At 39.8% G+C, this 27079-nt stretch overlaps 2 protein-coding genes across 4 annotated transcripts; one reads left to right on the top strand and one right to left on the bottom strand.

Moving 5' to 3' along the window:
• Nucleotides 1-622: 622 nt before the first annotated feature.
• On the bottom strand, nt 623-10384 carry LOC101853713 (39S ribosomal protein L9, mitochondrial). The gene is made up of 8 exons (XM_005103115.2): nt 10349-10384; nt 8555-8682; nt 7356-7518; nt 5060-5184; nt 4332-4382; nt 3198-3299; nt 1705-1785; nt 623-723 (listed from the first exon to the last, which is right to left on the bottom strand). The coding sequence occupies exons 2-8, from the start codon at nt 8675-8677 to the stop codon at nt 646-648; spliced, it is 723 nt and encodes a 240-aa protein (XP_005103172.1). The 5' UTR covers nt 8678-8682; nt 10349-10384; the 3' UTR covers nt 623-645.
• Nucleotides 10385-11802: 1418 nt separating this feature from the next.
• On the top strand, nt 11803-22180 carry LOC101853331 (glutathione S-transferase omega-1). 3 transcript variants are annotated; one of them, XM_005103113.3, is made up of 6 exons: nt 11803-11895; nt 12642-12907; nt 14369-14474; nt 15251-15470; nt 17526-17649; nt 21409-22180. In XM_005103113.3, exons 2-6 carry the CDS (start codon nt 12790-12792, stop codon nt 21648-21650), a joined length of 810 nt encoding a protein of 269 aa, XP_005103170.1. In that variant the 5' UTR covers nt 11803-11895; nt 12642-12789; the 3' UTR covers nt 21651-22180. The 3 variants fall into 3 exon arrangements, with proteins under 3 accessions (XP_005103170.1, XP_005103171.1, XP_035826902.1); XM_005103114.3 differs by lacking the exon at nt 11803-11895 and adding an exon at nt 11913-11996; XM_035971009.1 differs by lacking the exon at nt 11803-11895 and adding an exon at nt 12155-12244.
• The last annotated feature ends 4899 nt before the right edge of the window (nt 22181-27079 follow it).

Raw genomic sequence — 27079 nt, 5'->3', positions numbered from 1 at the left:
CTTCCTCAACTCAAAGTCAGGTACCCATCACTGCTGGGTGGGCAGGAGGGGGCGAAAAAAAATCTGCGTCCGAACTGAGGCTCGAACCCGGACTTTCCGCTTCAGAGACTAGCGAACTAACCACTCTGCCACCATAGAGTAGTGCTGTCAAAAAAATACTGTCATTATGGGCTAAATCAGACTTCGGCCATTATGGAATATAAACATTTTGTAATATATTTCGAGTTCTATTCAATCAAGATAGACGGATATCTATTTCATTGAAAGCAAGGCAAATAAATCATCTTTCAGATGGTACCAATAACTCCACATGCCCAAAAATTGACGAGCGCCTGATTCCACCATGTCGTAACACATTTAGTATCATATTTTCTTAAACTCCTAAATTAAGACGTTTTCATTTTTTAATGAAAAAAATGTAATATAACACAACAAATCATGTTTTTTCCACAATCTCAAAAGTGTAAAGAATGAGTTATGCCATTTGGCAACACCAAGATGACATAGATCTAGTATGTTTCCAGTTTTTCTAGAACCTAGACCAGCAGTTAAAAAAGCGTAAACTCATAATCCTGCACATTAATAAACAATTAACTATAAATACAACATATGACCACTAGTCTTTTTTTAAAATGACAAATGACTTTATTTCTTGGTGGGAGGGAATTTTTCCGATATTGGAACAATGGTGGCACTCACAGGAACAGATTCCAAACCATTAATCTGAGGAGTGAAAATAAACAAGGGGAAAATGAAAATGATAATCATAATAAAATAATCTTATTTGTATAGGCATATATATATCCACGCACTATAGCACGCTCTATGCGCTTTACAACAATTATTACCCCAGCATACCTTATAACATTCTTTAGTTTTAGTTTTAGTAGAGGTTTTACGGCGCTCGCAACTGCATAAGGTTGTTATATGAGCGCCTGAAGTTTAGAGGCGTTACAAGAGAGTAACAAACATAAAAAAGAAGAAGGGGGAGATAAGGACGATAGATGTTTAATAGGAAAGAAGGAGCAAACCACACCAGAGCACCCGCCAACCACCCACTATAACATTCAGAAACATTCTCAGCTTCCCAGGAAGCATCAGCGCACGTGCTCACACAGTAACATACTGACAAGATCTTTCACTGTTAATAATAGCAGGGTACTAATTCCCACCTAGGTAAAGTGGGGAAACTTTGTGTGATAGTGTCTTTCCCAAGGACACAACATCAGGCCTCTGATGGGATTCGAATCCACGACCTCATGGTTGCGAGTCTGAGAGCCTAACCACTAGGCCAGCGACGCCACAACAAAAGGATAAACAATATGTACTGATATTGCTGTTGTTTCAAACAAATGAGCGAACCTCACCAGAACAAACACCAACTGCCCGTGATTAGTACAGAAGTAGAAAGAAAACTAACCACAGATATGTTCTCCAACCACCCACACAGACAGACATAAACAACACGGAATGGGCTTTAGTTTCAGTAAGAGTTTTACGGCACTTGCAACACAATAAGGTCATATAAGTGCCAAGGATTAGAAGCATTACAAGAGATTAACAAACACAAAAAAGAAGGAGAAGGAGAGATCAGGACAATAGATGTTTGATAGGAAAGAAGGAGCAGAGCGGGTACAGAGGTACCGGTAGTACATGCACCTACAGGTGGCACCTTCCAACCACCCAAGACAGCTCTGTGCTTACCCAAACGTTGATGGTGACATCCTGGAACTCTGTTACAGCTTCTTCAGGCAGTTCTAAGCAGTCCTCCTCCACTTCCACGCCCTGATTACAAGACAGGGTGTATTTGGGGAAAGAAAAAAAATTTGGTTCCTTATTAGTTTTAGTAAAAGTTTTACGGCACTTGCAACACAATAAGGTCATATAAGTGCCGAAGATTAGAGGTGTTACAAGAGAGTAACAAACACAAAAAAGAAGGAGGGGAGATCAGGACGATAGATGTCTGATAGGAAAGAAGGAGCAAACCACACCAGAGCACCCGCCAACCACCCACAATTTGGTTTCAAGTGCTGTAAAACTCTCACTAAAAGGAATTTGGTTCCTTTTAGTGAGAGTTTTACAGCACTTGAAACATAAATAGGTCATATAGGTGCTGGAAAATCGAGATGTAACTAGAAAGTAACATACAAAGAAAACAAGGAGGAGAGATGAGGGATAAGAAATATATAGATGTTTGATTAGAAAAAAAAGGACAAACCACACACCTAAGCATTGACCTACCACCAACAGGAGGAAAGAGAAGCATCTCAACCACAGCGTCACTTTTCGCCCCATTCTGTTACTTTTAGTTAGAGTGACTCAGCAGCCCGCCGGAGCTCCCCGGCTCGGGGTCACGGGGTTAATGAGCCCAGAAGCCACTTTGCCGGTGTCGGTCAGGAAGTTCACATTTTGGACTGTGTTTAAAACGATATAACTTCTTCCCCATCCCACATAGCAAACCATTTCGTGGATGTACTAAAAGCTCAATGTCTTGAGATTTATTCTGCGTTAGAATGGTTAATTTCTGTGCTTTAGTTTTTGTTCTAGACAAGTGTTTGCAGAGTACCCAATTTGTCCTATTTTAGTTACAAACTTATGAATAAATGATTGTTAATTTTAAAAAGGCACAACAGATCTCTCCAAAATCTGTGTTAAACTGACTACGAATATCATGTCTTTTACCATGAGAAATCTTAAATCTGCGTGAGTAGTAATAGTCAAGTTATAGAGAAGAAAGATGCAAATCTGCATTTTTTAACTAAAGACGATCAGCGTTAGCTCTTATTTTACTATTAAACAAGAGAAAGTTACTTTGCGTTTGTTTATGAATCACACACCTATATTAGGAAAAGGATAGGGTTTGCCAAAAGTCTCCAATGCAGTAATGTATGACAATGTAAGACAACAAAAAAAAAGACAAACATCTTCGAAACTTGGCGAACGGGAGAGGTTTTCCAAAGCACATCTAAAATTACATCACTTGGTTATCATCTAATACGTGTTTTTTTTATAATTCGACAACAGCAGAAAAAAAAAAACTGGCGCAGATTTGGCTTTCAGCAGTACTCCTCTGAATTTTTTACTCCCTCAATAGAATAAAAATTCCATGCAAATTTCTGCTTTCCGATCCTTTTGCCCGAGACGAAGCATTAAATTAAGAAGTAACCAAGGTGAAGTCAAGAACGGAGTGACCGTACCTGTATTCTGAAGGCCACCTGGACGTGCCGTTTGCAGAGTGTCCAGTCAGAGCTGTCGCTGAGGGGGATCTCCAGGTGCATGTTGCTTAGTTCTTTCATAGTCTGTGGATAGATGGATGGACGGATGGATAGAGGGATAGAGGGATGGAGGGATGGGGGTAGTGAGGGAGGGAAAGATTAATGAAGGGATGGATGGATGGAGAGATGGATGGGTGGATGGACGGATTGACAAATGGATGGATGGATGGATGGATGGATGGATGGAGGGATGGATGAAGGGATGGATGGATGGAAGGATGAATGGATGGATGGATGGAGGGATGGGGGGAAGGAGAAAGGGAGGGACGGATGGAGGGATGATGAATATGGAGAAATGGTATCAACAGTAATAGGTTATTTAAGAGGCAGAACCATCAAGTTTAACATCCATTTCCGAAAGGACTGAGCAAAATGGAAAATCCGTATAAAGTGTCTTTCCAAAAAACACAATGTCGGATGGATGGACGGATGAACAAACGGACAGATGGACAGACAGACGGATGGCCAGACAGGTACCTAGGTAGGCATAACTATCATTAAATCTAACGATTTGCAAATTTCCCAGAAGGTCAAGGTCGTTTAATTTATAAAGGAGCTAAAACTACAATTCATTAAACCAATAATGTACACACACGCTGCACCCAAAAAAAAAGGTACTTGAATGAAAATCATCAACAGCGTTTGTGGCAAGAAGAATGAAGAACATATCTGCCCTATAACGTCTTTGCAGTTTTAGGATTTTTCTTTTTAAAAAATGAAATGCCTAAACTGACCATCTTCCATTTCAATAAGAATGAAAACGTTCTTTTGTTTGTCTTAGTAGATGTTTTACGGCTCTCGCAACTGCATAAGGTCATACGAGAGCGAGAGCCAGAAGATTAGAGGCGTTACAAGAGAGCAACAACATCAACAGTAAAAATAGTAACAACAACAATCACCTCATCAACAACAGTAACAGCAACAACAATAACAACAACAATGGTAACAACAATCAATAACAACAACAACAAAAACAATATGAGAAACACAAACAAAAAGAAAGAATGTACAGCAAAAGACAACATGGAACAAGCCACGCCACACCCTCAAACTCACCATTCTGGCAAAAACACCCAACCTCGTCTCAGCTTTGTCAATTCCTTTTGCCTGGGGACAGAAATTTGCAACCAAGTGAAACAACTCTCACAATGAAAGATTAAGATTAAAATTTGTTTTCAAACTAGTTTTGTCCCTTCGACTACACGGCAATTTTTTTTGGGTGTGTGATTTGAGAGCAAGTTCTGGACATAATATCATGACAAACATATTTTCCAAATTATTGTCAACTAACTGGGAGATAATTTAGTGTCTGAAAGCCTCCTCATAATGATGTAACTGAGATAAACTAGGTTCACAAATCAGCCAAAAGTAATAATATTGACAAAACAAAAGTGTCACAACACGAAATCAGACACACATCAATTTTTGGGAATATTGAGTTGTTGGTATATAATCTTAAAGCCTGTTCATTTTCTTTGCTCTTGATGGAAAAGAGTACTCAGCTATCTTGAACAGAAGACTAGATATTCGTCTTTGAAGGAAGTTGGAGGGAAAGGGGGTAGCTTGATGTCAAATTAGCTAAAAAATAAAACAAAAATGACTGCCAGTTTATTGACTTCAAAAGCTTGAGAGTATCCTCAGGAACTGCAAATTACAAATTTTTTGTGTGGCTTTGATCAGTTTTTGGTAAGTAAATCAACACAGATATTCTCTCAAAAATGTAAAAAAAATAAAAGAAAGAAACAACAGAGAAACGACAAGAATCGTCTCCCTCTTATATGTACCTTTCTTTCCTCCTCAAACTCCTCAATGTTATCGGGGGAGGCATACACAGCCATGCCGGCCGGGAAAAGCTCCTCATGGAAGAAGTCTCGTTTGACGGTCACCACATCTCCACGAATACCGACACCTGCAGTGGAGAGACATTTGTTAGTTTTAGTCTTTTTAAGTAGGCCTAAGTAAGTTAATTCTGGTTTAGTAAGTGTTCTACGGCATTTGCAATACAATAAGGTCAAATAAGTGCTGGAGATTAGAAGGTTTACAAGAGAGTAACAAACGCAAAAAAAGAAGGAGGGGAAATAAGGACGACAGAGATAGGAAAGAAGAACTAAACCACACCAGAGCACCCACCAACCATCCACCAAGTTTATTCAGTGTTTAAGGCCATTGGTCCAAATTACATCATATAAAACAACTCATTTGTTAAATGACGTTTCTATAATGAAAAAGTAACATTGCTTAATTCTGTCACTGGGTTGAGTCAGGATGAGAGGAATTACCAATTTCCTTTTAAAGTTAGTTTTAGTTAAAACTTCACGAAGCCCAAGATGGAAACCTCCCATGGGAGAAGTAAGCGAGGAAGACCAAGATCCACGTGAGAGTAAAGTGGCCATCATAGACTGGTGGTCCTCTTCGACAGTGTCAGTATTAGAGAAAAAAAAATGCAAGGTGGTGGTCTTAGACAGTATCAAAATTATAATTTTCTGAAATAAAGAAGTGACAGAGGAGGAGCGGTCGGGTGGGGGAGGGGAGTGGGGCGTAGTCATTTGTACATTTACTCCATGGTTTTGGAGTAGCAATAGAAAATTTAAAAAAAATAAATAAAAAAATAATAATAATAATAATAATAAAAATAATATATAATAATAATAGACAGCATTTATTATAGTGCTGTATCCCATATGGTTATAAGCTCTGAGCACTTTACTTCTATCACATGATCATCAAAAAGTAATAATTCGTTCACACAGGATAAAATTTTTGACAGTAACAAGAAAAACCAGTTCAACCACATAAAAGAACCATCACAACCATACATTAATTATATGCACGTGAGGACAGCTGTGAAAATAAAACATATCAGCACTTACAAACAATCTAAAAGAATTAGTTTTTTAGTTTCGTAAGAGTTTTGCGGCACTTGGCACACAATAAGGTCATATGTTTTAGAAGAGGCTTTACGACGCTCGCAACTGCAGAAGGTCATATGAGCGCCAGAAGATTAGAGGTGTGAAAAGAGGGTGGGAGATAAGGACGATAGAAGTTTGATAGGAAAGAAGAAGCAGACCACACCAGAGCACCCGCCAACCACCCACTAAGATGATATAAGTGCCGAAGAATAGATGTGTTACAAAAGAGTAACATACACAAAAAAGAAGGAGGAGAGATGAGGACGATAGACGTTTGATAGGAAATAAGTGGCAAACCGCACAAGAGCATCCACCAACCAGCCACTATAAGAATTAAACAAATGAGTCTTGAGCAATCGTTCAAATGTATTAGGATTTTTCCTCAAAACAAGAAAAATTGGAATAATGGTTTGCTTTAAATAAAAATGTAATCTCAGATCACTGTAAAGTAAAGTAAAGAGAGGATCTGCAAATTTTCCACATGGGTGGTAGGCGGGCGCTCCGGTGTGGTGTGCTCCTTCCTTTCTATCAATCATCTATCGTCCATATCTTTCCTCTTTTTTTGAGTTAATCACTCTCTTGCAACAACTAATCTTCGGCAGTTATAACCTAATAGTGTGGAAAGTGGCTTAAAACTTTTACTAAAACTAAAAGAGAAGAACTAGGAAAGATCTAGTCAGTTTGTCAGTGTTACAGCACCTGAAATTCGCAGGTTGCACTGTCTGCTTTCCGGGAAGCTGAGAATGTTTCTGAGTGTTCTCGGAGGGTTAGTTAGGGTTTAATAATAGTTGTAAAACCTCATAGCGCATGCAGTAGAGCGTGGATAATAAGTTATTATTATTATTATTATTAACCCTATCCGTACGCCCTGGGGTAATTTTGTACCCCCGCGGTTTATTCTTCACATTTTAGAATACTTCTAGAACGAAGATCTCTTTGAAACTTTCAGTATTTCTCCAAAAATAATTTTCACAGACTGCTATGCAAAGCGTACAGATCAGATTAACGAGTAAATTACCTCTTTGGAAATTGGTGGTACAGAGTTCCCAACATTGTACGGATATGATAGTAAAACATGACGTACGGATAGGGTTAAGTGGTGGCACAGAGTTCCCCACGCCGTATGGATACGATAGTAGAACACGGCATACGGGTAGGGTTAATGGCAAACCTTCGACAAAATCTGTGAGGATACACTGAATTTCCTCCGGGTACTTGACAATCTCGACTTCCCGCAGAATCTTGTACAACTCGTTCATCTGGCTCCTGTCAGGCCGGCCCCCGTCTTTGCCCACCGGCAGAGGGTACACTCTCTCCATGATCCGAGTATTGTTCTATCATAACAAAAATGAAACGATGATAATATTAATAGTAATGATAATATTAATAGTAATGATTTAATAGTAATGATAATATTAATAGTAATGATAATATTAGTAATAATAACAATAATAATATTAATAATAATAATAATGATGATGATATAAGGAAAGGAATGATAATAACACTGGACAGTTATTGTATAATTGTATAAATCAGATTTTACAGCACTTGCAACAAAAATAAGTAATATAAGTGACAAAGATTAGAGGTTTATTGGAGAGTAGCATACAAAAGATCAACAACATTTAATGCTTTTTGTCAACTTTCTCTCAAGTATGATTAACTCTTTCACTACCACGACCCATACGCCATGGCTCATGTTGCTCACAACGCTGGGCTGCAAGTCGTGTTTCAGGGCTCTCCACCTGCTTTTGTAATAACCGAAACTGAAATCTAAGGCTGAAGAATGGTCATTTTTAGCAGGGCTCAACATATATTGCCTTTTCAACTCATATTATTTCATGTTGAAATACCTCATTCAATACCTCAGTGAGAAGTAATTTAAAAACAGGTACCGCTGATTTAAGGGCCATTATATCAGGTACGAGCCCATCAATGAAAAGTAGTCACTGAACTCTATTGAAAACTATAAAACAGCATGCACTTTTACTTTTAAAGATGTTTTGAGTATGGCACCAAGTGGGTAAAATTAATAACTTTGTGGACACTGTTCTTCCACTGTATGAAAAGGATAACAAAAAATACTACCTACATGATTGCTTAACCCTATATATATGTACGCTCTGGGGTCATTTTGTACCTTCACATTTTAGAATACTTTTAGAGCAAAGATCCCTTGGAAACTTTCAGTATTTCTCAAAAAATCATTTTGACAGACTGCCAGGCAAAGCGTATGGATTGGATTAGTGAGTAAATTTCCTCTTTGGAAAGTGGTAGCACAGAGCTCCCCACATAGTATGGATACGAAAGTAAAACACAACATATAGTGAGGTAAAAAAAACAACAACCCAAAAACCAATCACTCACTCTTGTTTGAAGCACTACGCTGCCAACAGCTGTCCGTGATAGAAGTTCCTTCGCAGCCAAAGACGTCCGGGACAATGAGCCACAGTGGCAACATCCACGAAGCAGCTTCACAGCAACAGCCATTATATCTGAAAGTTAGAGTTAACTTCAAATTTATGTTTTATGTAAATTTTTATCTTTAGACCCGCATGCAGTTGCACTATTTCGGTTGTTGAACTGCCATAATTTTTACTGCAGACACATATGATTTATATTCATCGTCACAAAAAGCCCAGGTTGTAAATCAACTGTTTTCAAGAGAATATAAACTTTATTGCAAAACAATAAATGAATCTCGCAGAGGCTACATTCATAGTGCCCTGAATGTAATTTGCAATCCATTCTCCCTTGTTTCTTCGAACGACTTTCATTTTCAAATTGTTGAGCGTTACCGGGTCCGCACAAGGGAAGAGGATCAAAATCGTGTTCTGCGCGCTGAGCGAAAGAGGCTTTGTCGACCGCGGCTGTTTTGCTGTGCCCGTCTTCGCCCTCCGTAAACTCCGTTGCATTCGGGTCACCGTTGTATTAGCCTATATTTCACGCGAGTATTCCTGTGCCGCTTTCTCATTCACTTTGAATTTTGAGCAACTGTAGCTTTCAGTTGTACCTCTGTGTCAGTGGTGGATGATTCACGGCGCCGTGAACTGCGAATATGATGAAATACCATGCCCCCTTGAAACCCCCCCATGTCGTTAAAAACAAATCAAATTAAATGTTACACAAATGGTCTTTTTGTAAAAATAATAGGCTATTTTATTTTCAGAAGTCCATACATGTTATAATTTTTTTTAACCAACCATTCAATATGTGATGGAGGTCCAAATTTGTGTAAAGCAGAGAGATAAAAAATTAACTGACTTTTCAGTGTTCAGTTTTCGGTTCAATTTCCCTTTTGACTTTGAACAGTGGATCCATCCATGGAAGTAAAATTTACGAAGTGGCTATTTCTCCGAACGCTCGGGAAAATAAACCTGATTCAATCTCTATTTCTTCTGTTTCCGTTTTCGAGATTTTTCGGTTATTTGCGAGAGTTCGGCTTCATCTTTCATTCTTCCATTCTGTGAGGACAGGGAAGAAGCATTTTTAGCATCGAATTCAATTTCTAGAGCTAGATCTAGACTCTAGATTCTAGATCTAGAGATTTTTAAATGTCTAGGCCTAAGCCTAAGCATTCAGATACTTCAATTGTGGTTGGGGCAATGTTTCTGAACTATCTTTATTTGAAAATAACCCACGGTTGCAAGTCCGAGAGCCTAACCACTAGGCCACCAATGCCACAAAAGTTTGAGGCTAGTGAGCCTCTGTTTGTTTCTCTACATAACGTGTGAGATTCCAACGCATCGGGGAGGAAAGGATCACCACCCAGAGAGAAACAGGTTTGGCTAAGCCCTGCTGTAGGTGCAGGCAGACAGAAGGTTAGTGTTAAACATTGGTTTATGTTCAAGTAACAACAGCAATCACTTTTGTTTCTTGTGTAAACAAACGGGAAGGCAATTTCCAAAGAGCCCAAAGATCAAGCCCTACCCTTCCATTATAATACTGACAGACAACTTTCACTGGGATATGGGGTACCGGGGACTTCAATAAGATATGAATGAGAGTAAGAAGTCTGACTTACTGTTGTACTAGATCTTGATATAGATCTAGATTCTAGATCTAAAGACAATCTATCCAGATCTAGAATTGGAATCTAGATCTAGATCTAGAAATCTAGTACCGGTAAGCAATACGTAGTCGAGGTCAAACCCTACCTACTTTCGTTTTCCAACCCCTCTCCGAGAAAACGGAAGTAGCTAGCTAGGCGTGATATATTAAAAAGTTGAGACGAAAACACTGGATTTCACCGAAACAAAGTCTGTGGAATAAAAATTAACAACAATGCATTAGCCTATAATAATATATTAGTAGAAGTAGTAGTATCATTAGATCTGTTACTTTTAGTATCATTATTTTTTTCATTATCATTAATATAATTATTATTATCATATTATTATAAAACAGTTAAAATATTATATCTTATAATCCACCAGCTTGGCTCCCGGAACTTTTCAGAGTGCAGCAACGGCCAAACCTTAAACTTAAATATAACAGAAGATATCTTAGATCTAGATCTAGGTAATATATAAATAATACTACTGTTTTTGCTAAAATAGGCCTACGTCTCTCTCTCTCTCTCTCTCTCTCTCTCTCTCTCTCTCTCTCTCTCTCTCTCTCTCTCTCTCTCTCTCTCTCTCTCTCTCTCTCTCTCTCTCTCTCTCTCTCTCTCTCACTCTCTCTCACTCTCACTCTCTCGTTCTATCGTCTCTCCCTCTCTGTCTCAATCTCTCGCGTTCTCTCTCATTGAACGCTCTGATCTCCCATAGCACACATAATATTATTATTCTCTATCTCACAATCTCACTCTATCTATACAATACAACATATAATATTCTGTCTCAAAATCACGCACATAAAATAGGACGGACACATACAAACACGCTCACACATACACACATACATACATACATACATACATACATACACACATACATACATACATACATACATACATACATACATACATACATACATACATACATACATACATACATACATACATACATACATACATACATACATACATACATACATACATACATACATACATACATACATACATACATACGCACATAACATACATACATATTATACATACAACCATCCATGCATACATACATACATGCATACACACATACACACACACACACACACACACACACACACACACACACACACACACACACATATATATATATATATATATATATATATATATATATATATATATATATATATATATATATATATATATAATATACACAAACACCCATGCACACTATAGACCTACATTATACATATGCCAACACTTTTAGACACATGTTTAGGCCTACACACTCTCCCCCCCCCCCCCCTTTCTACACACACGCATACACACATACACTTCATACACACACACACACACACACACACACACACACACACACACACACACACACACACACACACACACACACAAACGCGAGCGCATGGCTCCCACTTTCAACAAACACAAAATTTTAATTATAACCCACGGACAGTATTTCTCTTGTTAACACACTGTCCATTACACCGCTTTAAAACTTTAGATTACCTTTGAACTTTGAACCTTCAACTGTGACTCTAGCCTTTACCCTTTACTCTGTTGTGTCGACCATCCGAACAAAAACAAGTGTTTTCTGTCTGGTCCAGCAAGTACCTAACGGACTAGAAAGAAAGAGAAATGGGTGTGCATTGCTAATTAATGTACAAGAAGATGGTCTTTTTTTATTAATATAATATACTTGTGCACTGTGTGGTGTAAAATTTCTGCCACTGTAACTGTAATGTAAGTATAAGCACTTTAAAGCACAGTCTATTGATGCCATATTCTCTTCTACTAGATTAAGTACTCTTTATTTAAATTAAATTTTGTTATCATCGACATAATGATTAGGCCTATGTTATGATTGAATTGTTACACTTTCTGACTCCCCCCCTCACTCAACCAGAGACCAAGCAAGGCAAAGTCTCTGACTCAATTACTGAAAAGTTTCGACCTGGATTTAGGACCCCTGTCTGTTACGACAGGACCTGGTTCATATTGTTATATATTTAGCTCTTCTATCACTGCAAGTCATTTTAATAAGAAGCCCTTTTTATTTGAGGCCAGATTTCACAACAATCAACCAGTTTCTTTGCAAACACAAGTTCAATTCAAAAACATCCTTTTTGCTCTGAAGAAAGAGGGTCAGATGCCTGCCTTCTAAAAAATTGAATAATTGATTAGCTTTTAGGATGAGTAAGTGAGTAAAAGTTACTAAAAGTGCCCACCATTACAAAATTTTAAAAAATATTTTCAAAGTGCTTCAGCTTGTAAATTTCTAACAGTACAGACTCTATTTCTAGCATAAAATTATTGTTGGCTATAGATCTATGTTGTGCTGTCTTCCTATTTCTATAATATCACTGTATGCTTTGGGGTCTTTCCTAGGCGTGGAGTGAAAAAGAGTTCAAGTGATCAGCCCACGGAATATATGTGAAGAGTGGAACGGAGTAAGCTGCCATAAACTCTGGATCTTAGAGAGCGTCAGTCAAACAAGTCAACATCCAAAGCACCCTCCACAGCAAGACCTGTGAAAATGTCGTCTACAAGGTCCAGCGTCCGCCGTTTGGCTTGCGTCACGGGCCATTTTCATCAACCTGCAGCTTCGTTTTGCAGCGGGTCCCCAGCTATTTCAGAGAAAGTTTTCGCCAAGGGTGAGTCCCATACATATATCACAGAGGTGATGAGTGTTGGTTGAGCTAGAGGTAGTTGACCTTATTCGTACTTCGTGTTTTACTACTGTATCCATACGACATGACGAACTCTCATGCCACCACTTTCCAAAGATGAAATTTGCTTGTTAATCCGATCTGTACACTTTGCAGAGTAGTCTGTCAAAATGATTTTTTGAAGAAATACTGAAAGTTTTAAAAGATCTTCGCACTAGAAGTATTCTAAAATGTGACCCCAAGGCGTACGGATAGGATTAATTGTGATGCTTCGTGGGAATCGGATGGCTGGAGGGTGCCCGTGGAAGGTCCTCTATACTTCTTTTCCTCCCTCTCTGTTATTTCTATTTCTTCCTGACACTATATATTATATGTGAAGTGTGCTGACAAAATTAGTAACATCTTGGATTCGATCCCTATGGAAATAGGTATACCACACTTAAAGGTGAAGTTTTTACTATTTATACGAATGAAATAGTAAGGCTTTTTATAAGTTTAGAGAATGGCATCAATAGAAAATCTACAAATTTGACCCTAGTGTCGATTTTTGGCCAATATCTCCATCTGTGGAATGCGAGAAGCAACTCATTTTGTCAGCACGCCTCACATAATATGACTGCTATTGTGTCGATGTGCTTCTCTTTACTTTTATACTCAAACTCCAAGTTTGTGGGAATTCACTCCTCTTCTGTGATACAGGGTCAATTTGTGTTTTGCTCTTGGGTTGGAAGCCTACCTTCTAGATGATCTAGGACTACATGATGTATTGTGGTGGTTGGTGCGTAAAAACAACCAACACCATTAAAACCATTTTTCTCTCTCTCTAGGTGGGTGGTTGGTGGGTGCCTTGGTGTGGTTTGCAGTTCAATGCTCCTTTTTTTCTATCAAACGTCTATCGTCCTGATCTCTCGATCCCCCTTCTTTTTTGTGTTTGTTACTCTCTTGTAACACCTCTAATCTTCATACCCTCTGGGGCAGTGCTTACTGTCTGAAGTGTCTTTAGGCTATTCATTAACATATTATAAATGTTCTTATGCACTGTAGAATTGTAAATGGACTGATTCTTAAATGTCATGCTCATAAGTGTGCCTGAACTGCAACTGGGAACTGCTGCTTATTCTTTCCTAATCCTTACTATCATCATTTTCCTCTACTTCTTTTGTATGTTTGTCACACTCTTCTGACCTATTATTTCCGGGGTGCCTTGATAGTCGAAGCAGACCTTAATACTGTTGAAGCTAGAGAGGTGAGCAGAGTATGCCTGATTCCCTGTAAGGACTTCTCTGTTGACATCCACCCATTGGCGCTCATATGACCTTATGCAGTTGTGAGCGCCACAAAATCTCTACTTATACTTTAACACTCAAATCTTTGGCACTTATATAGCCTTATCGTGTTGCAAGTGCTGTAAAACTCTTGTAACTAAAACAAAATCTCTCTGTCTAGGGTCAGCCCTCCCACCTCTCACCCCAGGACGGCTGCGGCTGTATAGCATGCGACTCTGCCCGTGGGCTCAAAGGACACGCTTGGTGCTGGCTCACAAGAACATTCCGTGAGTGAGGTCGTCTGTGGTCTGGGCTTATATTTCATCTTTCATTCCCTGTAGGCTTGGCCTGATCTCTGTCTCTTTCCCTTTCTTTCTTTCCTTTTTTTCTTTTCTTTCTTTTTTTGTATCTTTGTCTAATCTTGTTCCATTTTTCTTCCTTTCTCTTCTCCATGTTTTCTTTCTTTCTGTTTGTTTTTTCTTTCTCTTTTTTTTTCTTATTACTCTTTCCTTTCCTTTTTAAAAAATTCTTATTGTAGATCTCTATGTTTTTGTTTCTTTCTTTTCTTGCATCTTCTTTCTTTACTTTCACCTTCTTTCTTTTATTTGTTTGTTATTGTTTGTTTGTTCTTTTGTTTGTTTGTTTGTTTCTTTCTGTAGTTCACTCTTTCTTTCCCACACAGGTGTGAAACATTCAACTTGCACCTGGCCAAGAAGCCTAAGTGGTTCTGAGAGCGGAACCCCGTTGGCTTGGCCTCTCTGTCTTAGTTCCTTTCTTTCTTACTCTTTTTCTTTTCTGTCTTTCTTATTTATGAGTCTTTTTTCTTTCTATTTTTCACTCCCTCTTTCTTTCTTTTTTCTTTCTTTTTTTTTCTTTCTTTCATTCTTTCTTTACATAGTTCTCTTTTCCATTATTTTCTTTACATCTTTTTTTTCTTCCCTTTGATTTTCTTTCTTTCTCTCTTCCTTTTCGTCTTGTTTGTTTGTTTGTTGGATGGTTTTTTGTTCTTTCTGTCTTTCTCTCTGTATACATTTATGTAGTTCACTTTTTCCTTCCCACACAGGTATGAAACGGTCAACGTTCACCTGGCAAAGAAGCCTAAGTGGTTCTGGGAGCGGAACCCGGTCGGCCTGGTGCCGGTGCTGGAGCGGGATGGTATGGTGCTGTGTGAGTCCTCGGCCACCTGCATGTGGCTGGACGACGCCTTCCCGGAGAACAGACTACAGTCCAGCGACCCGTACATCCGCGCCTGGGACCGTGTACTGGAGGAGTACTACGGACGGGTTTGTGGCACTATTTGTCTGTTCTTATTTCTCATTCTAGGGGGCTGTTTATGAATGTTTGATGTGAGGTCCGCACTTGTGGGTCGCAATTCATATTTTGAACTAATGTGAAAATAACCAACTTTTGTCCTTTGTGATATCACATGGAACTGTTTGTCTATCCTTTAATTGTTTCTCCAACTGCGCTGGCTATTTGTGAATGTTTCTCCAACTGCGCTGGCTATTTGTGATTGTTTCTCCAACTGCGCTGGCTATTTGTGAATGTTTCTCCAACTGCGCTGGCTATTTGTGAATGTTTCTCCAACTGCGCTGGCTATTTGTGAATGTTTCTCCAACTGCGATGGCTATTTGTGAGTGTTTCTCCAACTGCGCTGGCTATTTGTGAATGTTTCTCCAACTGCGCTGGCTATTTGTGAATGTTTCTCCAACTGCGCTGGCTATTTGTGAATGTTTCTCCAACTGCGATGGCTATTTGTGAGTGTTTCTCCAACTGCGCTGGCTATTTGTGAATGTTTCTCCAACTGCGCTGGCTATTTGTGAATGTTTCTCCAACTGCGCTGGCTATTTGTGAATGTTTGGTGTGGGTGTCCTACTTGTGGTTTTTAGTTTTAGTTTTAGTAAGGTTTTACTATCAAGGCACTCCAGAAATAGCAGTTTACAAGAGAGTTACAAACATACGTGAGTATGTGTGTGCACGAGTATGTAACACTATGTGCCTTTAAAATTGATTTGTAAATCCATAATAATATGTATCATGTTAAGCGCATAGAGCATTGCATAAGTGGATATGTGCTATATAAATGCAATCCATTATCATTTATTATTTTTGTGGGTGGCCTTGATTTTATGCGGACTGGTTTGTCACTCCATCAATCTTTTTTCCAACTGTACTGTTTGGTTGTAAATGTTTGATGTGGCCATGGGGGTCCCTACAAGTGAGTGGATATGTGAGGCCTTCACTTTTGAGTCACCGTGATGTCATGCAGAAGGGTTTGTTGCTCTGTAAACCTTTTTTTTCTTTCCAACTGGCTATATGTGAATGTTTGATGTGGGGCCGGCCCCCACTTGTAGGTCACCATGGCATGATGTAGAGTGAGGATTTGTCGCTGCATCAATCTTTTCTCCTGTTTAGTTGAGTTTTTGTTCTCTGAAACTCAGTGACCTCTGAGTTTGTTGAATTCGAGTGTTTGTTGTAAAAAAAAAGATGGAAATAATGCGATAAGATCATCTCTGTCGTATGCTGACAATACGCCTTTTGTTATTCACAGCATTTTATAGAAAAAGAGTTTTTTGTCAGCGTAACCATTTAAAAATAGTGTTCTTCCGAAATTCGAGTCACAGATTCACTTTGATTTTTTCACACAACTAGAGTAACTGATCAGGCAAATAAAAATGTTGGCGCCGAAATGAAAAAGGCGTTTTGTCAGCTAACGGCAGATCTGCTTCGATTATGTCAGGGTTTGAATGTAAGGGGAGAGAACAAATGGTGCCCCAAAGTGCTTTCTGATATGAGTGGTTGCCTCTCTTGACAAAGCCCAAGCCCATGAATAACGAGGTCACTTTTTTATAGAGTGAACTACACCTGAACTTAAAAGAGATTTTTCAACATAATTATATAATATAACATGTGTATCTCTCTCTCTCTCTCTCTCTCTCTTTCTCTCTCTCTCTCTCTCTCTCTCTCTCTCTCTCTCTCACCCTCTCTGTATCTGTCTCTCTCTCACTCTCTCTCTCTCTCACTCTCTCTCGCTCTCTCTTTCCCTCTCACTCCCTCCTTCTCTCTCTTTCACTCTCTAAATCTCCCTCAACCCCTCTCTTTTTCTCTCTCTCCCTCCCTCTTCCCCCCCACCTCTCTCTCTCTCTCTCTCTTCCCCCCCCACCTCTCTCTCTCTCTCTCTCTCTCTCTCTCTCTCTCTCTCTCTCTCTCTCTCTCCCTCTCTCTCTCTCTCTCTCTCTCTCTCTCTCTCTCTCTCTCTCTCTCCCTCTCTCTCTCTCTCTCTCTCTCTCTCTCATTTATTTATTTATTTTGATTTCTATTTCTGGTTTTTAATCTAGCTTGCCTCAAGTTTGTATGGGCTTCTGAAACCTGATGAGAGTGAAACGGCTCTGAAACAAGTACACAAGTGTTATGCCTACTATGAGGACGTCCTGGTGAAAAGAGGCGGTCCTTTCTTTGGAGGTAAGAGGGAGAGAGAGAGAGTATCTTTGTGGGTGGTTGATGGGTGCTCTGATGTGTTTTACTGCTCTTTCCTGTCAAACATTTATTGTCCTTTTAAACTCTACTTCTTTTCTTTTGCTGTGTTACTTTCTAGTAACATCGCTAATCTTCAGCACTTACTTAACCTAATAGTATTTCAAGCACCGTAAAACTTCTTCCTTAAACTAAAAGACATTTTTTTTGTAAGAACTGCTCAACTCTTCCCATTCCATTCATTGCACACAGCGCCACCCTTCTGTATATATGTTAGGCACCATGAGAGAATCCGCCCCTGAAGGTGGGGGGGCCCCATAGTTTTACTATGGGGGAGTAAAGAATACACCTGCCGTGATACTGCGTGTCGTAAGAGGCGACTAAAGGTGCATAGGTCTGGCCACCTGAAAAGTGACAGTTTGCGGAGGGCCAACTACCCGACCCAGTAAAAAAGGAAAGTTATAGAAACACGAACAAACATGCCTTATAATTTTTCCATCTTGGGAGACGGAGGAGCTTCTGCATCAGCAGGAACAATGAAGGACAGCGGACAAAGCCGAAAGGACTCTTCTGACCCAAAACCTTCTCTGTCGAACAAGTCTCTCTGGATTGCGTTGTGGAATGTTCGCACCTTGTATGAAGCAGGAAAGAGTTCTCAAGTAGTACAAGAGATGAAGAGATTCAGGCTGCACATACTAGGAGTCAGCGAAACCCACTAGATACAGTCTGGGAAACCCACTGGATACAGTCTGGACAGAAGCAGCTCAGCTCGGGGGAACAAATATTATATTCTGGGAGGGAAGACAAGCACCATGCGGAGGGAGTTGGAATTATTTTGAGTAAGTATGCGCAGAAGTCACTTACAGGATGGGAACCACATGGGAAGAGGATCATCATGGCTTCTTTCACTACCAGAAGTAAGAGCATCAACATGAACATAGTACAGATCTACGGATGCATTGACAACAGCTAATGATGTCAAGAAATCACTAAGAAAAGACAAGGAGGAATTCATGAACAGGCTGGCGGAGAAGGCAGAGGAAGCAGCGGTAGGAGGGCACGTGTGAATCCTTTACCAGACCACAAGAACACTTTCTGGAAAATACGGGAAACCTGAAGTACCAATAAAGGACCAAAAGGGGAAAACCATTTTTGGAAAGGAAGCTCAGTCCAAACGATGGTTAGAGCATTTCAACAGTCTTCTGAACAAACGACCACCGAGTAACCCACCAAACATCCTGCCAACAAGAAATGAGTTACCTATCTGCTGTGATGCTCCTTCAAAACAAGAGATTCTGGATGCCATTAAGAAGCTGAACAAAGATAAAGCAGCCGGTCCCGACCAGATTCCACCTGAAGCCCTAAAAGCAGATGCCAATGTGACGGCAGACATCCTCCTCCCACTGTTTACCAGGATCTGGAATGAGAGCACGTTCCCAAAGGATTGGAAAGAAGGACACCTCGTGAAGCTTCCAAAAAAGGGGGATCTCAGCAACTGCAGCAACTACAGAGGGATCACTCTTCTCTCAATACCAGGTAAGGTCTTCAACAGAATCATTCTGGAGAGAATCAAGACAGCAACGGATCCAAGACTACGGGATGAACAGGCTGGTTTCCGGAAAAATCGCTCAACCACCGACCAGATTGCCACGCTGAGGATTATTGTGGAACAGTCCCTGGAGTGGAACTCCCAGCTGATCGTCAACTTCCTTGACTATGAGAAGGCTTTTGACAGTGTAGACCGAGCAACACTATGGAAGATAATGAGACACCACGGAATCCCACAGAAGTTGGTGAAGATCATCAAGAGCATGTACGAAGAGACAAGTTGCAGGGTTGTACATGATGGCCAGCTCACTGACAACTTTGACATCAAGACTGGTGTGAGACAGGGATGTTTATTATCACCGTTCCTCTTCATATTGGCAGTTGACTGGCTGATGAAGGAAACCACCAGATGACACAGAAACGGTATACAGACGACCCCATTGACACAGTTGGACGATCTGGACTTTCCAGATGACTTGGCGCTTCCGTCACACACTCAGGAACAGATGCAAGCAAAGACAACAATTTTAAACAGCCTATCCGAGTCTGTTGGATTGAGGATCCATCTTGGAAAGTCGAAAGTCCTAAGGATAGATGCACGGCGAAAGGAGCAGGTCACAGTACAAGGAAATGCACTAGAAGACGTCGAATCCTTCTGCTATCTTGGGAGTATAATTGACAGAGAGGGAGGAACAGGCGCTGAAATAAAGCCCCGCATTGGAAAGGCACAGGCTGCATTTATTTCTTTGAGCAGGATTTGGAGGACCAGGGATATCTCATTTCGAACAAAGCTTAGAATTGTCAACTCAGATGTGAAGTCAGTCTTGTATGGATGTGAGACGTGGAACGCATCCCTTATGTGCATAAAGAGGATCCAGATTTTCTTGAACAAGTGTCTGAGGAGGCTGCTGAGGATCAAATAGACAGACAGGATCACCAACGAGGAAGTATTAAGGAGAACCAGACAGAGCCAGGTCAGAGATGAGATGGGAAGAAGACGTTGGCGATGAATTAAACACTCTCAGGAAGTCAAGCAGCTGAATAACAAGAAAAGTGTTAGATTGGAACCCACAGGGTAAAAGATCAAGGGGAAGACCTCGTGGAACCTGGAGAAGAGTCACGGAAATGGATGTACAGAAAAGTGGGAAGACGTGGAGTGACATCAAGCGACTAGCCCAGGATAGGGAAAGGTGGAATGTGTTTGTTCGTGGCTTATACTGACCCAGGGTGAGAAAGGCAATGATGATGATGGTGACCATGAGAAAATCAGCGCAAATCTTTGCCAGTTTTTATCTGCCAGAGTTAGTCTTGTCAGCCCTAGCAGATTTCAATAAAAGTCATCCCAGTCCTTATTCCTTCAATTTCTCTTCAAGAAATATTCCCCTCTGCAGATGCATTGGTCATTGGGAGGCAATTCTTCATGAATATTATAATTATTATTATTATTATTTTAACACAAAAGAAAGCGAGACTCTGCTAAATCTCTTTTACCGACATTGCATTGGCTTCCTGTTGAGAAAAGAATTGTGTGCAATTTGGCCACCCTTTGTCACAAATGTTTGAATGATAATGCACCATCATATTTAATTTATCAGATCTGGTAAGACTACGTTCGAACTCGCAGTTTAAGGTCATCAGCTGACAAAAAGAAATTTATTTTACCATCTTTGAAACTTAAAACAATGGGTGAAAGGGCATTTGAATACCTAGGCCCCAAGATCTAGAATACTTTACCGAGTACTTTAAGAGAGATCAAATCTTTAGATTCATTCAAATGTCAGCTGAAGTCGTTTTTGTTTTTAAATTAATAAGATGAATATTTGGAGGGATTTTCTTTAAGTCAGAGCTCAACGTTTTATGTTACTGTTGTATGTTGTACTGTATTGTAAAGCACTTAGAGCCTGTGTACTTAAAACAGGATTGAGCGCTATATAAATGTCATTTATTATTATTATTATTATTATTATTATTATTATTATCATTATCATTATCATCACCATTATTATTATCCTCATTAATATCATTAATTTTTTAGTTGTTCTTCTTCTGCTTTCTTCTTCTCCTCTTCCTCCTCCTCATCATCATTGTCATCATTAATCATCTTTATTTTTATTATCTTATATTATTATTATTAAATTATTAATATTATTATTATTATTATTTTTATTATTATTATTATTGTCATTCCCATCGTTATAGGATCCAAGCCTTCTCTGATCGACTACATGGTGTGGCCGCACATGGAGAGGATCCCAGCAGTCTCGGAGAAATGGGCCCCGGCGGCCGCGCTGGACAAGGCCAGGTACCCCAAACTGGACGCCTGGTACCGGAGCATGTACCAACTGCCCGCTGTGAAGGACACCATGTTTGATCACGAGACGCATCGCCAGTTTCTGATATCTCTTAGGGAGAAAACATATAATTACGACATCGGTTTGTGAGCGGAAGGACACTGGTATGAGGACACGGGGATGTTTGAAGTGAATTGAAGATGGTTTTTTTTTTAACATAGTCAGTGAAAAACTTGCTATTATATTGACGTGATTGGCTTAGGAGAGGATGACATTCGAAGCTGAATTTTTATGTGGACAATGAATATGTACAATTATGTCTTCGGCTTACGACGAGTTGGACTTTTGTATCTGAATTGAAGCTGAATTTTTATGTGGTCAATGAAAATGTAGACTTATGTTATTGACTTGTGAGAGAATGGACTCTTAGTAGTCTTAGACATCTGAAGACGAATATTTTTGTGATCACTTATGTCATGGGCTTGCGAGGAGATGCCTCTGCGATGTTCAAAGCTGGATTTTTATGTGGTCAGTGAAAAACTAAGCTTTCAGTGTTGAAATGTGAGATAACACTTAAATCATTGCTTAATCCTATATGTACGTAGTGTTATACTATCGTATCCATATGACGTGGGGAACTCTGTGACATCACTTTACAGAGAGGAAATTTACTCGTTAGTCCGATCCGTACGCTTTGCATAGCAGTCTGTCAAAATGATTTTTTGAGAAATACTGAAAGTTTTAAAGAGATCTTCGTACTAGAAGTATTCTAAAATGTGAAGAATTACAACCCTGGGGGTACAAAATGACCCCAGGGCGTACGGATAGGGTTAAGATTGGCCTCAGTTTTTGAGCTATTGACCACAGACCCCTCAACCTGTTAAAATGTTCAGAAAATAAAGGGTCTAAGAGACACATTTTGCTCAAATATATTATGGCCTTTACAAATTTAAAAAACTGTGAATCATTTCATACTTAACTCATTCAATGCTGAGGACAACAGCAATGAACTCCCCTCATATACAGGGCAGTTTTGTTTTATGAAAAAATGAAATTAGGTCTACCGAGGAAAATCAATCAAAACTAGCGGGCTCAATGGCTGCTCGAGCGAAAAAAATGTCTCCTTGACCTTTCCCATATTGCATCACGATTAGTTCAAATAACTTGGTATTGATTAGATAGAGGATGTCTTTCCAAGATAGTGAGGCAGATTGCGAGAATACTTGAGGCTAGTATGTGGGCAGGGTATTCTTGTACATAGCACTGAATGATCGAGTTGAGCCCGGCTGTATTTTAGCATTTTTCTTGAAACAACAAAAGGATAACTTACAACCTTTACCAGTACTTCTATCCCCTTCAATCTGGTATGGAAACAACCCAAAACAAACAGAAATGGATGCCTCACATTTGATAATACATTTAGTATGGATTTTACTGATCGTCTGAACAACGTTGATTTAAGGCACAAAAAATGTAAATTTGCAGTTGCCAAGATCTCTGAAGCTTTTATAATAATCAAAGTTTGGCGGCTATTCTCTCGTTAATTTTACATCTAAAACCAGGCAATCCCCACCTCCTTCATTTATAAACAAATATTTCCATCTATTAAGATAGATGGGTATTTTTTTCATGGAAAGCAAGACAAATGAACAGGCTTTAGGATGATACCACTCCACTAGTCCAAAAATTGATGAGCGCCTGATTCCACCTCGTCGTGACACATATATGTGAGGCAGCATAGTGAAGTCAGGCGCTCGTCAAACCAAAGAAACCAGCTTTTTTTAAAAAATCATCACATTTTACAAACACATTTCTGGGTGGATTTTGCTGGAAAATTGTTGATTGAAGTCACAAAAAATGTAAATTTACAGTTTCCAAGGACTCTCAAACTATGGAAGTCAACAAACATTGGCGGCCATTTTCTTGCTAATTTTTCTTCTGAAACCAGGCAACCCCATCTCCGCCCCCCCCCCCCCCCCCCCCCCAGGGCAGTTCTACTGTCTGAAGTGTCTTTAGGCCATTCCCAAAGGGGGATTTTAACATGTTCTCATTCACAGTACAATTGTAAATGGGCTGATTTATCAATGTCATGCCCATATTGTGCCTGAGCAACATAGGGGGAACTGCTGCTTTTTCTTTCCTCATCCTTTCTATCTTCATTTGTCCTCTACTTTTTTTATATGTTTGTCACTCTATTGTGCACTGCTATTTCTGGGTGCCTTGATAGTCGAAGCAAACTTTGTGCTGTTGAGGTTAGAGAGGGGAGCAGAGTGAGACTGATTCCCTGTAAGGACTTCTCTCTTGATATCCACCCCTTGGCGCTCATAAGACCTTATGCAGTTACGAACGCCCTTAAAACCTCTACTAAAACAAGATAATAAGTAATTAAAAACTCCAGTTGATCAGTGGCAGAAACAAACGATTTGATTGAAAAAACTTTTACCAAATCATCCGTTTTTGTTCGTGATCAAGTGGAATTTTTATTGTACTGTTTTTTATTTATTGAAGTATTAAAAATAATAATATATTTTCATGATATGGATTGATATATATTTTTATTGGTGATTAAACAATAATCAATGTTTATTAATGAGAAGCTCTGGTTGTTCTAGTTAATAATTTTTTAGAGTCATCATTGTTTTTGTTGGTGTATAGTATACTCAGACATTTTTAAAGTGCACATACTTTGTTTGTAAATATCTTTTATGCCCGTTTCAGCACTTTTGGATCTTAATAAAGAAATGATATAAGAGAAAACCGTTGGTTTTTCGCCTTTCATATCCGGCTTCCGACAGACGCTAGTTTTGTTTCGTAAATTCGATATTGTGCACTGATCTAGCCTACCTATTTATTTTGCAAAGTATAACATTGATATTGTACGGGTATATTAAAAGCAAGAAAATTAAAATGGGAATTTGAGAAAAAAGACTGAAGAGTTTGATCAAAACATGGATATTATTTCCGAAAGTCTGGATTTGAACAGCTGCAGTACGGTAGAGTACGCTAAACGGAAGTCTGATGTGTCACCAAAGATTCTGTACCAGTAGTAGAGAATCTTTGATATCACTGGGTTTCACGAGTGGCTCTGTAGGTCTGACCTGTAGCTCGCCTGGCTTGCACCGTGCAAATGAATGTATACATGATCGTGTGCTTAAGCAGCGTCGCTGTGTCGTCTGTTTTTTGTCAGCTGAACTGCGCGATGCGTCAGACGTGCTATTCAAGAGTGTTGTAAAAATGGCGGACATGTGTCGCCTCGCTTCGTGTTTATTTTCGACTGAAACTCTTCACAGATCATCAAAATCAACAAGAAGTAAGTATTATTAGGTGCTTTACTATAGAATATTGATGCTAGCATCAACACTTGGCCACAAAATCACCGAGAAATGCACTTTATCATACTTTGAAACTTCGAATCGAGAGGTTGACCTAGTTTCGACTGTTATCGTAGGCCTAGCCCTAGATCTAGGTGTGCTTCTCTAGATTCTAGATCTAGATCTAGCCTTGCATTGTAACCAATGTAAACTATCGCCGCGTGCAGCTGCAACTGCAAGTGTGTTTGTGTGTGTGTGTGGGGGGGGGGGGCTGCACTTGGCACAATTATGACATATAAAGAAGAGTTGTCCCGTCTTGGTATACAGTAATTGGTCTTTGATTACACAGTACCTAAATATAGCAAGGCAGACCCGTCAGTTGCACACCTACACACGTCGACACACAGTGCGGCTGTGCTGAGACGCAGTGAGTGTGCCTCGCGCTCGCTGAGACACAGGCGCCAACCCACAGTGCGGCTGTGATGACACGCACACGGCGTGCGCCAGGCAAGCTACAGGTCAGACCTATAAGTATAAGAGCCACTCTGGGACCGGCCTTAGGCTGTTTTGCAAAATGACTTGACTTAAGCCATTTCATGACTGCTGTCTCCCATTTAGGCTATTTTGCAAAATGACTTAATGAGCCATAATTTCTTTTCTTCCGTTTTTCAATTCTGAATGTCTTAGGCCACATTGAAAAGAATTTGACTGAAATGGACAGTTAGATCCAAGACTGAGCGTAACAAATTTGCCTAGGTGTTGGCCTAAGTATGGCTGAGGCTAAATTGAATGAGAGACGAATTTGCCTTTGTCAGACTATGCCAAATTACATGTACACTGGAAAATCAATGTCACTTTTGACCTAAGCCAATTGAATTTTTTTTTTTTTTAATTCTTTGAAATGGTTTGGAGTATATTTTTAATTTTACGTCTCAATATTATTTAATACATATTAAGCAGATGTCAAGGAGTCCAATGGTTCATCAGTTGCATTTTGGCCTAAGTCTGACTTAGGCCAAACAGGTAGCAGCTTGACAAAATTATTGTTCTACCTTCTCTTTCAAAATTGGAAGATTATTTTATTAGGGGTCGTTATCAAGCGATGTTCAAAGAATCGCACTCGAAAAAGCTTGGCATGTTGCGAAGCTCAAAAAATGTTTGACGTCAAATTTCTCAAAACTAAGTACATGTACTAAGGAGATAGGTACGGAGCAGAATTTTGAGGTAGCGACTAGCGTAGGTCAAGGCCCTACCTCCTCAGCGAAACGTTCGAAACTTGTTCCAAACCGCTCCGTCACGAAGCGGAGCGTACGGCATGCGAGCGTCGTGTGTTTACAACATGCCTTTCCAAAGTAATGAGCCGGTGAGATGACGAAGCCGTGTCCGAGTAAACACAAGGGTCCGTCAGACAGACAGAAGATGTGTGGGGCGGGCGGCATGCCACTAGTGTGATTTAGAAGACTTTTTCTATTTCTACACTCGTGAGAGGAATACCCTGTACAATAATAATAATAATAATAATTGTACAAACAAACACGAAGACTGTGTCCTCACTTCTGAGTGAGGTCTTCTTTTCCGGGAGGTAGGTTTGTTTCGTTTTGTGAATTTATCAAAATTTTACAATTTAAATTTTGAGAAATTGATTTTGTTTTTACCTTTCTTCCTCTTGTTGTTGTTGTTGTTGTTGTTGTTGGTGGTGTTGGTGGTGGTGGTGTTGTTGTTGTTGTTGTTGTTCTTCTTCTTCTTCTTCTTCTTCTTCTTCTTCTTCTTCTTCTTCTTCTTCTTCGTCGTCGTCGTCGTCGTCGTCGTCGTCGTCGTTGTCGTCGTCGACGTACCGTGTTTGTTATTTTTTTAAAGGTAAACTTGTACTTCGTCAGCGTCAAAATTTGGATCATCATGGAGTCGGCAATCGAGTGGTTACACCCGGGACCGTAAGACTGAATGTTCAGGGGTTCGAGCGTCTTGTCTGTCCGACCTTGTGGTATAGGGAAATGCATTTTACACGAATGTCCTATTATTTAGCTCAGCCCTTTCGGAGAGATAGCGTTGAACTCGGAGGTCCTGCCTCTTAAGTAACTTATTAGTGCTATTAGAGGCGTTAAACCTACGCCATTTCAATTATTTCCGTCGGTGGCCTAGTGGTTAGGCTCTCGAACTCGCAACCGTAAGGTCGTGGGTTCGAATCCTGTCAGGGGCCCGACGTTGTGTCCTTGGGAAAGGTACTTTGCACAAATTTTCCTCACTTCACCCAGGTGGAAATGGGTACCC

Source organism: Aplysia californica, unplaced genomic scaffold, assembly GCF_000002075.1.
Source record: "Aplysia californica isolate F4 #8 unplaced genomic scaffold, AplCal3.0 scaffold00359, whole genome shotgun sequence".
In the NCBI taxonomy this organism is placed as follows: domain Eukaryota; kingdom Metazoa; phylum Mollusca; class Gastropoda; order Aplysiida; family Aplysiidae; genus Aplysia; species Aplysia californica.
The sequence above is the reverse complement of the archived record's forward strand: the minus strand, read 5'-3'. Positions and strand labels throughout refer to the sequence as shown.